The 14,129-nt window shown below is 43.8% G+C and overlaps 3 protein-coding genes across 3 annotated transcripts in view; 2 read left to right on the forward strand and 1 right to left on the reverse strand.

Annotated features, from left to right (window-relative positions):
• Window positions 1-5,181, reverse strand: part of RCAN1 (regulator of calcineurin 1) — a 33,406-nt gene extending 28,225 nt beyond the window's left edge. The window contains exon 1 of the mRNA XM_079974637.1: window positions 3,762-5,181. Coding sequence (XP_079830763.1) covers window positions 3,762-4,067 — 306 coding nt within the window. The 5' untranslated portion in view covers window positions 4,068-5,181. The remainder of the gene's footprint in view (window positions 1-3,761) is intronic.
• Window positions 1-14,129, forward strand: part of KCNE2 (potassium voltage-gated channel subfamily E regulatory subunit 2) — a 221,928-nt gene that overhangs the window by 112,513 nt on the left and 95,286 nt on the right. The window lies entirely within an intron of this gene.
• CLIC6 (chloride intracellular channel 6) overlaps window positions 1-14,129 on the forward strand; it is a 136,769-nt gene that overhangs the window by 99,882 nt on the left and 22,758 nt on the right. The window lies entirely within an intron of this gene.

Raw genomic sequence — 14,129 nt, forward strand, 5'->3', positions numbered from 1 at the left:
ATCTGGAGGGCCACAGGTTAGCCACCCTTACTCTACACACTAGCCTGGATACTACACCTGACATTGTTATCACCGAATCTTCTGCCAGTTCCTAACCTAATCGAAGGAACACCATATCACCTATTGCTTGGCCTTTGAGAGCCCCGAGATCCTGAGTGTCCTTTAGAAGTAGCACCTTAAACTTTACTTAAACCTTGACTCTCTTAGTTAAGCAGGAACCAAATAACAGTCATTCTCTTGGTGTACCTACTCTTTTGCAACCTTTGTTTTTAAATCTTCAGTCAAGTCTTTGATTAACAGTTCAGTGAGATTCATGGGGCCACCCACCTATCAATCATCTGCCAGGACCTTATGGTGCAGGGCAAATAAGCAATCCAAAAAAATTACTACTACTACTAATAATACTAATAAGCAGCAAGAAGACTGTGGGCAGGGTGGGGATTGGGTGGCAACAGCTTTGCAATAAATTTAAGTCTGTGCTACTGAGACTCAAAAAAACAAACCCTTTTCTGTTGCATGAGTTAGCAGTAAAAAAAACGGAAATAGCAAGGTGGGGGAGAAAAACAATTAATGGCTGACAGTGCTTATTTAGTTACTACTGAGAAAGGGGGTAGAAGGACAGAAAGCAACATCAGGATATGAATAATGAACACAACCATGAGGAGTGCGAGGAAAAGGAGGGATAAATACTTCTCACACGATAAGTCATGCCCACTATTTAAACATAACGGAAAGCACAACTGAAAGAGTGCTATAACTCTCATGTGTCAATGCTTGCTTGCAGTTCTGGATGCAGCAGAAAGCAGAACTGAAAGCACTAAGAGCCCTTTGTCTGAAAGCACTCTAGGTTCTTTCAGCTCCATTCAGGCAAAGAGGCCATGGATACATATGACTAATATAGGTGTGAATAGCAAGTTAACCTACTACGGGTCTGAAGGCTAGTAACTGCTGTGGCTATTTGGCAGGAGAGGTTGGTCAGATGTATAGTTTATCTGGAATATATCTGACAAATTATACACACCAGCAGAAACAGAATTTTAAAAGCACAAGCATTCTCTTTCAGACAAACTTTGCAAATACTGTAAGTGGTGTTACTTCACCCCCTTGTGGCTGATCCAAGCATTATTTTCAGGATTTGGAAATGAAATTAAGTGACTACTAACAAGAATAAAGGATAGCATTCATATGGTACGTCTCAAGTGCTCCAAATGCATTGCATTTGGTTGTAAAGAACCATGAAACTAGTTCTGTAAGCTCACAGGAATTTTAAAGCAATTCTCAAAACAGTAAGCCTCCAATCTATATGACAAACTGTTTAAAAAGGTATATGATAATATGTGGGTCAAAGCAAAAAACAAAATCCACTGAGCTAGTGCAAACCTATTTTCATTGCCCTAACTGGTTCTCTGAATCCCAACCATTATCTTGGTAATCTTCATTACATCCATTTAAGAACAGCAACAGCACCATATACAAAGGCTATTTGGGTGGGATTAGATATGAACTGAGGATTGGTTGGTTAACACCCTTATGCACTATACTCAAGAATACTACCCTAGCTCATATACCTATTTCCATGTCTTTCTGCAGTCTTGAAGTTGCCTAAAGCTTGGACTCACATTGGAATCATTTGAAATGTAACATTTTAAAAGTAAAACAGCACAGAATATATATTTGAAAATACAAGTTTGCATTTCTTAAGTGTACGTAAGAAGATGCCAAGTATGTAAGTAGCTATGGCAACTATTAAGGTTATTTAAAAGGACTATAAATTTAGATCCTAGTCCTAGAAGAAAAATACAGCAGTTTTATAGATAAACAAATTATCAGTTAGTAAGCTTTTTGTTATTGTTGTTAGAGCAAGAGCCTGAACATTAAAAAATAAATAAAATTTGCTTTTAGTTCTTCATTCTTTGGAGCACCATGTAACAAAAACCAATGAATTACATTCTGTATGATTTTCCCCTCATGCATCTCAGGCAAAGGTATAGCTTTAGCTGATGGAAGGGACTAAGTAGGGAAGAGAGATAAAGCCAAACATTATGCTTGTTCCTGCCAAACATCTGACTGTAGGCAGAGATGCTAGAGTTACACTTTGCATATATGGTATATGGAAACAGGAAGCAGGAAGGGGCACTTATGTTTCCTATTCTTCTCCTCCCGCAATATTTATACAGCAGCATGGCATTTAAAAATAGCAACATGTCATTTCGAAGGCCAGCCATGGTTACAACCTTTCATTCCCAACGATGTGAGGGTCAATTTGCGCCTTTCAAATGTAGGTTGATACTGTACATTGCAATTCACCTGCCTGGCTCTTTGAACTACCTGGAAATATCAAAATTTAAGTCACATGTGGGAGATGGCGATAAAGCTCTCTATATGGACCAATGAATCAAAGATAACAACTGGAGACAATAATTTCCTCAAAGAGTGATGTGGGAATTGGCACTAAAAATGCAGAGGATCAATTTTAGAAATAAAATAACCAAGCAAGTGCTTCTATGCCAACCAACAGATATCAAAAGGGGGTATCTGCATAGTTAAGTAGGCAGAAAAATACTCCCCCCCCCCAAAAAAAACAGGAATCCCTCAAAAATAGGTAGACCAAGAACTGTCATGATACCCTTGGCATCCTAGACCAGATCAGTGGTTCTAGTCCAATACACTTGTTCCTGCTTGGAGCTTTCTGCTACCAATAGTTTAACTGCATCACAGCACAGCAGCAAACTGGTCCAAGTAGCCCTCAAATGGAGTGTGCTACGGGGCTCAGGCCAAGGGTACATCACATTTTGTTCCAGATTTCCTCATTAACATCCCCAAAGGCCTACAGTAGTGGTTTTGTACAAATTATGTTTAGCCTTTGTAAAAGTAAGGGCTCAGAGCTGTCCGATATAATTGCTGGCAAAATTCAGTAATCCTTGGGCCAGTACAACTCGGAACAAAAACTAAACACATGTCTGCACAGGATCAGGTCCTACTTAACGGGTAGCAGATGTACCACTGCAACCCTACAATAAAAGCAGGGAGGGAATTGCAGTCCTTTCTGTTCCTTGGCCAGTCCCTTTTCCACAGGGCCAGCCCAAGACCTTTTGCTCTCCGAGGACAAGATGGTGTCCTGTCTCCATTCTACATATGGAATCTGACTGGCCCGGAAGCTGAATCTTACTTCAAAACTGGCAATTTGATAGCACGCTCCACACCACAACGGATGGCACGAGGCTAGATTCAGGGGCACAGGGCAGGTGGTGTGTGCCTCCCACACAGCTCTATCCTCCAACACTTCAGCAGCCCTCCCTGGCCCACAGCATCCGCCACCTGAGGCCACTGCCTCATTCTACCCAATGCTAGGGCCGGCCCTGAAAAAAGCAGGGAGGTGAATCCTGTGTATCCTGCATGGGCAGCTGCCCAGGGGCAGCAGGGCACAGCTTCTGCCTTTCACGAAGCGCAAGCACAGGCCGCAAGAGGTCCTGCTATGTAAAACGTTTGCCTAATGAACGACAACTCACTGGAGAGGGCTGGGAGCGCCTTCTTGCAGAACCCCGCTCTGCCTCACATCCCCCCACCAGAGACGCCGGCGTCGCTGTGCCTTATTTCGCCTCCCAGAGGAGCCAGCCATCCCCGACTGAGAGCCCCTGCCGGCCGCGGGTGGTGCTGGCCGGGAGCGGGCGGGGCCTGCCCTTTCCGGGGCCCTTTCGCCCTCCACTTCCAAACTCTCCCCCCGGCCGGCTTCCGGGAGCCCCCTTCGCCCCCTCACCCACCTTGCAGGGGCCATCGGGGAAGAAGACGGCCAGGGGCAGGTTGCAGGCGATGAGCGCCGTGGGCAGGTCGCGCAGGGACACCGTCTCCATGTCGACGAAGCTCCACTCCGTGTCCCGCTCCTCAGCTTCGCCTTCGCCCTCCTCGTCGTCCTCCTCGCCGCCTTCTGGCTCCGTAATCGTCACGGTCACTCCCGCCGCCGCCTTTTCCTCCTCCTCTCCCGCCGCGGTCTCTGCCGGCTCCTCGCCTTCTTCCGCTTCTCCGGCTCGCGGTCTCTCCCTGCGGCCGCCGCCCCCCCGGTCCTCCATGCCGAGTTGAGGAGAGGAGCCGGGGGCGGGGACGAAGCCCGTCGGGCTCGGGCCTGGCCTGGCTGAGGCGGCGAGTCTGAGGGAGCGACGCCGCTCGCCGCCACTTCGGCCTTACACTTTACCCTTTCTCCCTCAGCCCCAGGGGGCTAGATTGGCGACGGTCAACGGCTCAAGGCCCGGCCCTGCGGAGCCAATGAAACACCCGGGCTTTTACTTCAACAGGTGACCCGTCTTGAAGTGCCGTGGCGCTGCGGCAGCCATCTTGGGTTCGGGCAATGCCCACATTGCCTCTTCCCCGCCTCGCGTTCCTTCTCCCCCGTTACGGTAAATCTCAAAGTGCCCACTCCGGCTCTTGGCAGGAGGAGCACGGGTATAATTTATTCGACGTGGTGCCTGCGCTTGCAAAGAAGCAATTAAAGAATCGCTTTGGAAGGCGAACGGGAAAAGCAGCATAATTCTCTTTTAATCCTCAAAGGATCACCTTTTCAAGGAATCATAACGACACATGAGATTCCAGCCTTCACAGGCCACGTTTTTAATCACAGGGATTGACATGGGTCATTGATCTGATTCCAGGGCAGTCCCACAGATGATAAATGGGGTACTTAAATAAGTACTTGCAATGCTGTATTCCCACAGCAGGGATCACTGCCTGAGAGCCCTCCCCTCCATAAAATAAAACAAACTCTTCCACTGCTATATATTTAACTGATCATAACAGCTTGTTGTTGCGTTTTTTCAATATAATGTTTATGCTGGAGTAGCTAACCTGTGGCCATGTAGATATTTGTTCAACTCCAGCTCCCATCAGCCTCAGTCAGCATGGCTAATAGCCAGGGATGGTAGGAGTTGTAGTCCAGCAACATCTGGAGGGTCACAATTTGGCCCCCATGGTGTAGGCTAGCTTCCCCCAAACTTATGTCCTCCAGCCTCCAGGTGTTTTGGACTACAACTCCCATCAGCTCCAGCCAGCATACTTGCACTGACAGGGACTTATGGGAGGTGCAGTCCAAAATATTTGGAAGATACTTGGTTAGGGAAGACTGGTTTAGACTTATTCCTTCCAGTATATTGAAAGGAGTGCTTTTTGGATGGCCGCTTGTTTGTTATAAATTGAATTTGCATCTCATCCTTTCTCCAAGGAGTTCACGGTGGCGTACATGAGATTCTCACAACAGTCCTGAAAGCTGCTAGTTGAGAACTCCAGCAGAAACCTTATCCTATAGCCATAAATAAAAATGTGATGTATAATAAATAAATAAATTATTTATACTTTCAAAACAGAGAAAGGCTAGCTATTTGTTTCTGTGACTACCCCTTTCTCAGCCTAAGGCATTAGTACAACTACACCTGACTGCTGGGAAATGAATTTTGTAGAGAGAAAAACACCTGACCTTAAATTACTGTAATATCCAACTTAATAATTTATACTAAAAGATTTGCAGTGTTTATGCCAACAATCACAGCACTACTCCTTGGCTTTTAGTGCAGTTACTGCCAATGAAAGTTTCCTTGAAGATTGTTGTGTCCCATACATGCCTGCTCAACTGCAAGATCTATGGAATGAGCACTTTTACAAGGTTCTGCATCTGTGAGATTGAGTTTATTTGCTGTGAAACACCCTGCCTGTTATCACTAAGCAGGAACCCTCATTATACTGTTTTAGATGCTAAAACTTTTTTTTTATTATTTCAGCAAGCCTACCCAGACATATATGTGTCCAAGTTTTAAGGTTTGGTTCCCTTCCCCTCTCCCAATTACCAAACTGGTTTTGAAACTAAAGGAAACTTCATCTTGCTTTGAAGTTCCCTTGACTTTCAAAATCAGTTGGTATTGGGAGGGGGGAATGGGGGAAAATTGTGAATGATCAGCAGTTCAAAGATACATCTCTGTTTGCATCCCAGGCTTTATTTCATGTCATATAGTTTCTTGAATCTAATTATATTTAATAGCCATATAGCTTTCAGTAACTCTAGAAGCCCATATCCATTTCAATATTTCCAAAAAGCAAATGGATAGCATCACTGCAATGTGAACATAATATCACATGACAGAAATCAAATATTTGTGAAAAATTATTGTGCTAGTCTGAAGGTATTATAGCAAAGAATAACAATTCCTTCTTATTGCTAATTATGGAGCCAAAATGCCAGAGCACAAGAGAGGGGCATTAGCAGACTTGTAGCAATCCCAATATTGTAGAAGTATAAAACATTGATGTGAAAAATTATAATGTGTAGAACCACAAAATGTGGACTGCCAGGAGTGCCAGCTTGGCCCTGTGGCCGTGGGTGCCAGGCATGGCCCTGGCACCAAAATTTGTGGGTGCCTGGCCACTTCATGGGGAGTTTTGTGGGTGTTGGGCATCCAGGGCCAGAGGCGGAGGAAGGTGGATGTGGTGGGTGCAGCCCGCCCCAGGTGTCATCTGGGGGTGTGTGACATTGCCCCCCCTGGATGCTGTCCATGGGTGGCACACCCCCTGAGATGCACCCCCCTGGACTCTCAATGCAGGCGGCACACCCCTGGGATGCTTGCTGCGCCCCTCTGGGAATGCCAGCCTTCTCCCACGGGCAGCTATCCCTGTCCCCCGGGTGCACACCGCTCTGGGTGCCGAGGCAGCTAGCTCCACCACTGCCCAGGGCCCCAGGGAGTTGGCACATATGGAACATGCTACATCTTTTAGTAATATGTATGGCGAGATCCTTAGGTATTGTTGTGCAGAAATTCCCCTACTGGACCTCTGTAAGGATTTATATAATAAAAATATTCTCCCAGCCTTTCATAAATATGAAGGATCTGGACCAACAAATTGAATTCTGTCTGAGATACAGAAAGATTTGCCCTGAAGTAAACATTGACCTCAAAAGCATAAATTTATGTGCCTTAAAGCAGGCCACTCTCTTCTAGAAGAGCCTAGGTACGCGTACACATATAGTCAAGTTGCAATCATGTAATCCTAAACATGCTGTTGGAAGCAAGTCCTACTGACTTAAAGGGGAATGGTTACAAGTGCTCATATTTAGGATTTCAGCTTAAGACTGATAAACAAAATTTAGATAATTCTGGAGTTATCGAAGGTCACATGCACAAAGAAAAATTGGCAGACAACTGAACTGCCCTATAATAAAAAGGAAACTGGCTAGTCCAAAATAGTAACCAGTGAACAATATTGTTTCTCAGTATCTCAAAAAGATGATCAAAGACTACCATCTAGTGGTTGCTGGTGAAGGAGAAACAGAAACAGTTTACAATACAGCAGTTTTGTTTTAAAATTTATTTGTTGCAATTTATATCCCACTTTTTCCTCCAAGGAGCTTAAGTGACATACCTGACTTTCCCCCTCCTCACTTTTTGTCCCTCCTGGATTAAGTGGGCCCACTTTGTACCAGGTTTCTTGCACACACATTTCATTTACCATGTTAGGGCAATTACTGTATTTTTCGCTCTATAGGACACACACCGGACGATAAGACGCACCTAGTTGGGGGGGGGGGGGAGGAAACAAGAAGAAAAAAATTCTGAACCGCAGAAGCCAGAACAGCAAGAGAGATCTGGCTTCTGGGATAGCCTCTTGCTGTTCTGGCTTCGGGGACAGCCTTTGAAGCCTCTGCAGGGCAGCAGGGTGAAGGCGCCCCGCTGCCCTGCGGAGGCTTTGCACAGCTAACCCCAAGCTAGAACAGCGAGACGGAGTGCTGCCCAGCACTCCGTCTCCCTGTTCTGGCTTTGGGCTTAGCCGCACAGCCTGCATTCGCTCCATAGGATGCATACACATTTCCCCTTAATTTTTAGAAGGGAAAAAGTGAGTCCTATAGAGCAAAAAATACGGTACATGAAAAGTGACTTTGATTTCCAGTGGCATTGTATTCACAGAATGCATTTACATATACCGTAAGATGAAAAGCAAGGATGTAACGGCCTACACAAACCCTGAGTGGAGTCCTTAAGATGGTTGGATGGTGTCTTGTATGCCTTCTTCCTGCAACTCTTGCAGCCAAGCTGGTGCTAAATTCCTTTGGAGCATATCACTGAGACCAAGAGGAGGGTATTTTTGTCTGGGTAACCTGCCCAGGCTTGCACTCTGGAGACATGGCACACAGTGTTCTGTCCTCCAGCACCTTGCAGCTACTTTCCTTCTCCCAGGATCTGCCATCCTAGGCATCCATTCTGTCCAACATTGTTTCTCATTATCTCAGATAGATGATCAAATCTCCCAAGGCTACACCACACCTTTCCCAGGCTCTGCTCTGTTCCCTCCTTGAATACTTTCACTTGGTTGGAATATGGCCTATGGGCTTTTTGAACGACACTTTGGTCAACATCTTTTACCAGCCCTGATTTTATATTTTTGATTGCTATTTTGTATTTTACTTTGCCCTTAGCCATCTTCAGCATCACTGGGGGGGAAGGCTCGATACCAAATGTAACAAATAATGGTTGCGTGGTCTCAGAGCCTTTCACCAGAAGGAGTCAGCTTTCTCTGCCTTGGTATATAAATACAAAATATCTTGAACGGTTTATAATTGTGCTGATAAGCAAAAAGCAATTTAAATAATTATAATGTTAACACCAAATAATACCTAATGTGCTTGAAATGTTGTGGCGTTCCCTGTTTTTCCTTCTTTCTCCTCCTCCAGCTAGTTCCACTTTCTGCTCATACAAATGCCTTTCTTCCTTCTCCTGATGCTTGTTCCTTCTCAGTGGGACGAATTTAAGCAGCTGTGAAGGGAGCTGATTGTCCCTAATCAGCTTACTGAGGGGGAGCTGAGAACATTATACCCAGATGGCTTTTTTTTTGCCTTGCTCCAGTCCCACCCCCTAAGATTTCTAGGTTTAGTTCGGTCAAAGTAGATAGTAAGTAACCAATCACAGCCTGGTGGAATACAGTACCAAACAGCCGGAATTTTTAAGGATCCAGTCCTTTGTGGATGCAGTGCCTGGGGGGACCCTTATAGGGTGCATTAGCTCAGTTTTCACTCCCCTTCCTCACTGTACACACACAAGCAATCATTGGATAAGTCCATTATATCAGTCACAGGCACCCCATTCCCCATAATGACTGGATGTGGTACCTGCATACACACCCCATGAATGGCTATTTCAGGGGGAAATATGGCCCACAGAGATTTTTCCATGTGTGGCTGCTGGGCTGTCAGTGCAATGGATCAGACCTATGGAGAATACTAAATAATAATGGCCCGTTAAAAATATGTAGTTCCTTATCCTACCCAACAGCCCTATGACCAAGGAAATACATGTAAAAATCTCCAAAGAATTTCATATCATTATTTGTTTTTATTCTTACATCTCACCCACCCAGCCTGGACAATCTTTCTAGCTTTACTATCTCAACTTAATGCCTGTGTAAGTCCTGCTGTCTACACAAGAATAGACAAACTTGAATCTGCATTTTTTAAAATGGCAATATTCTGAAGCATGGCGGGTGGGGTGGGGACATCTCAGGCTCCTAGGTATCTCTGCTATGGACAGACTTCTCCAACAAAAGAAACTTCAAAGAGATACTTCAACATGAAACAGGTCAACTAGAATTTATCAGCAGGCTTGATTGCATTTGTTTAGGACTCAGCCAAAACCAGTGGTGTTTCCTTGTCCCATTACATGCATTAAATTAGCATACCAAAGCTTAGAAGATAACATTATCAGCAGTTAACAGAGCTTATCTTGTACACATTTTAGCCTTGCATAGAAATAGCAGCGACTGTACTACTTGACTTTCGTGGCTTTTTGACCCCAAAGTTTACATTTCTTTCTGTGTATGTATGCATCTGTTGACTGAGGATGAAATGTGATGCATCTGATGAAGTCTATTCCAATCCTTGTTAATTTAGGCCACAATAAGTATGTCTGTCTTTAAGGTGTTGCTAGTGTTTAAAACTGTTTGTTGCTTTTGTAACCTAATTAAAGTCATTTCCTGATATCATTTAGCCAGTTATGCTCCGAAAGGCTCAAATGGTAAAATGAATATGCTTTCCTTTTTATCCAGAAATACTAAAATGCTTCCACATTTTAGGTGTCATTCTGAATACGTTTGTAACCTCAAGGGTTGATTTCTGTCATGTACTTTATGTGGGGCTGCCCTTGTTTCTGGTCTGGAAGCTTCAACTAGTGTGGATCACAGCAGCCAGTCTGCTCACAGGAACAGATTACAGTACTGGCTGCCAGTATGCTGCCAGGCTAGATTCAAGGTACTGGGGTAAATTCACCAAGCCCAAAACAACCTAGGACCAAAGTGCCTTAAAGACCATCTGTTGCGCTACCTCATTCACAAAGATCCTCTAATGGTGCACTTCTGGTGGTTCTCCATGCTCCTGTGATTTGGTTGGCCTTTACTAGGGACCCTCCCTTCTTTCAGGTGTCTTTTGAAAACTATACTGTTTAGACAGGCTTTTGTAATATGAATTTTATTTTTTAAGCCATTTATTGATGATTTATTGACATGTTAATGATGCACCTGTGGATGCTCTTGTTGATTTTTTTCTCTTATGTTGTATAGCACCTTGATTTTTTAAAAAATAACAGTGCAGATTATAAATATGTGATTAATTTAAATTTAATTAATTAAAAGCTGGCTGATCCTCAGTATTGTCCATTTCTCAAGATTTCCCAGCCCTATTTGGATGTATCATGGATTGAACACAGGGCATTTCCGCATACAAGGCACATTATCTGCCAAAGCTACAGTCTTTCACTTGCAAGGTTACACACAGAATCTCAGTAGCAACAGTGGTACTATACAAGTTGCATTCCATTCATAACCTTTATCCTGCTGTCAGAATACTGAGTTGCCAACAGCAGCAGATCAGCCTGGAGGAAAATTGTGTCTATCTTCTGCAATAATATCTTGCTCTGCTCTCTCTCCATCCCCTACCAAAGCTCTTAGTTCAACATTTCCATTAGGCATCACATTATTCACAGGATATTCACAGGCATCACATTATTCACAGGATCATGCAGTGAAGCATTTTAAAGCCCCACTAGTTTCCATAAGAGATAGTTAACAACATGCTTAACTTCTTGCTCAAATAAGTGGGACTTTAAAATTAACTCTTAACTTTCACTGGATTATAAAACCCAAATCACTCCTGTGAAAAGTCATTAACTGACCTCTACGAGACTGATGTCAGTATCAATGTCCTACATTCTTCTCCTTGGTACAAAGGTAATTTTTAAACTGCCTTCAAATATCACTCTGGCTGACTCTTAACAAGTATTTGTAAAGCTAATCTATTGTTTCATGAAAGAAAAACTGAACTTCATAAGCAAATACCGTTAATCAGTGCAAGATTATGTGAGTTTGCCCTTGAAATCCCCTCTCTCATTTGATGCCTACTTCTCTGCTGGTTACAATTGTCATATTTTTCTAGAGGCATGGAACAGTTGGGGTTTTATGTTCTATGTTTGATTTTGGACCAGTTATTAATTCCTTGCATTTACGTAGCTGTATTAATATCCTGGGAATCACTTATAAGGCAGTGAGGTCAAGTTTGTGGCTTTTCATGTTCCCTGTCCATATTATTGACAAGAGTAGTGTGAGGTACTCAGATAACAGAATAGTTAAAAACATAGGATTTTACATATCACACTGTTACTAAACATGCAGCTAGGATATAGTTTAATGACCACTGTGTGTGCATTTCACAACTTTAAGTTTGTTGCTCAGCAATGCCATGGTATCATTCTGGTCCGTTGGCACCCATCTGTCTCGGGAGACGATGGAGGTGTGTGCCTTTGGGGGTAAGGTCAAGCTGTTGGAAGTTTACAATGCCTGGGAGAGACATATTTAGTTGCATCTGGGGCAGATGAAGGCATCCATTTGTGCTGCTGCAGATGTATGGTGTTCCTTTTCTCTGCATTCCTCCCAGCAGTCATTTCTTCTCTGGCCACTGCTATGGATACATGACTTGACTGCCCTGTCTCCAGGTACTGTGGTCATCTGCAAGAGATTCCCCACATGGCAGTGTGGATGTTGCCAGCCATCTGGCTGACCACTGTGATAACAGGGCGCTGTACAAGATGGACCATTGGTCTGGTCCAAAAGGGCTCTTTGGAGGAAGAGCTGGGAAACATCAGCACTGTGGTTGCAACTGCTACCATCACCAGATGTTACACTATGTAAAGCTATACTTTACAAAAGGTGCCACTAGACTTCATTTTTATTGCCAAGGAGAGGGGGGAATTGGATAGGGAAAGGTGGAAGGAATATGAAGTATGTCAAATTCAAGCTAGAAATAAGTGTGCCCATCTTAAGAACATGTCCAGCACCCCAGAATTTCAGTGGCTAAACCTTGCTCAGTGGTACACTGAGAAAGTGGCCCTCAAACAATATGAAGTTTCCTTTCACATAGACAATTCAAAGTTTCCTTTCATATGATTTATTTACCCTGACAGTAGGTTTTGTGTTCCTCATTGTTTCTCACATTGTAAACCTTATAAGCCTTCACATTCCGAGGGGGGAGGGAGACTTTATTTCAGATCCCTGGTATTGGGAATAGTAATCCCTTTAACCCCAAACTGCTGTAAATCAACACATCAAAGGTTAGGTGCAGTCTTTACTGCCAAAATATCACCTGAATATTTGGATAGGTTCCATGCCCACAAAATCAGAGTTGTAGTGATTAAAGGGCTAAAGCAAAGGTGTATTTCGTATGTCAGAACTTGAGTTCTTTTGCCTATGGCGATAGCAATAAAACAGAAGTCTGACAGCATAATCCTAGACATATTTACTTAGAAGTATATCCCATTGAATTCAGTGGAGCTTATTCCTTGGGGAGTATAAGGAGTATAAGGTGAGTATAAACACATTTTTAGGGACTAAGCCTCGATGGAACATAAAATGCTGCCTTATACCAGATCAAATCATTAGTCTACCTAGCCCAGAATTGTCTATTCTATTCTGATTCACCAAGCTCTCTGGAGCCTAAGGCAAAAGTCTTGCCCAAGGGTCAGCAAACTTTTTCAGCAGTCCACTGTCCCTCAGACCTTGTGGGGGGGGGGCAGACTATATTTTGAAAAAAATAATAATGAACGAATTCTTATCCCTCACAAATATCCCAAAGATGCATTTTAAATAAAAGCACACATTCTACTCATGTAAAAACACCAGGCAGCCCCCACAAATAACCCAGAGATGCATTTTAAATAAAAGGACACATTCTACTCATGTAAAAACACGCTGATTCCCGGACCGTCTGCAGGCCAGATTTAGAAGGTGATAGGGCCGGATCTGGCCCCCAGGCCTTAGTTTGCCTACCCATGGTCTTGCCCGTCACTTGCCACCTGATTGCTGAACAAAGAGCAAACCTGGAGATGCCAGGGATTGAAACAGCCCTTCTGCATGCCAGTTATGTGTTCTATCATGGTCTCTCTCCCTTCTGAGTAAGTGTATCTAGAACTGCACCATAAGGGCTCCACCAAAAAAAAAGGGGGGGGGGAAAGATTGCCACTAGGCCCATGTTCTCCTGAGTGACACAGTAAATAACACTGGGCAACAATTTTTTACTTTTTGAATGTTGTCTAGATTTCTACAACTGATTTAGGGTATTTTTGCACTGCTGAATCAGGAAATGGCATCCGTTTCTCTCCATCAGGTCAGGTTTACTGTAAACTGAATGGTGGGCATTGATAAAGGAAAGTACACGTAAATTGCATGTTGCTTCACCATTTTTCAAACTTCAGGGCTTGAACTTCCATTTCTTGGAACTCCTGGAATGCTCAGCGGCAGGGAGGTCTCTCTTCAGAGTCCAACAGTAGTCAGGGACCCTGATACCTGGTCTCCATCTCTTTCATGTCCTGATGGAATCTCTCCCCCTGCTCATCACTCATTGAACCCAGGTTCTCAGGAAACTGGTCCATATGTGAAAATAGGTAGTGCATCTTGACGCTCATGTTGCAGCCCAGGTTTCTGAAAGCAGTCAGCATGTTGTTGACAAGTTCTGCGTAGTTTCTGGCCTTATTGTTGCCAAGAAAGTTCTTCACTACCAGAACAAATGCCTTCCACACTTCTAGTTCCACTTCATTCATTGACTTTCCAAACTCTGGATCTCT

The sequence above is a fragment of the Podarcis cretensis genome, assembly GCF_951804945.1.
Source record: "Podarcis cretensis genome assembly, chromosome: 4".
Lineage (NCBI taxonomy): Eukaryota > Metazoa > Chordata > Lepidosauria > Squamata > Lacertidae > Podarcis > Podarcis cretensis.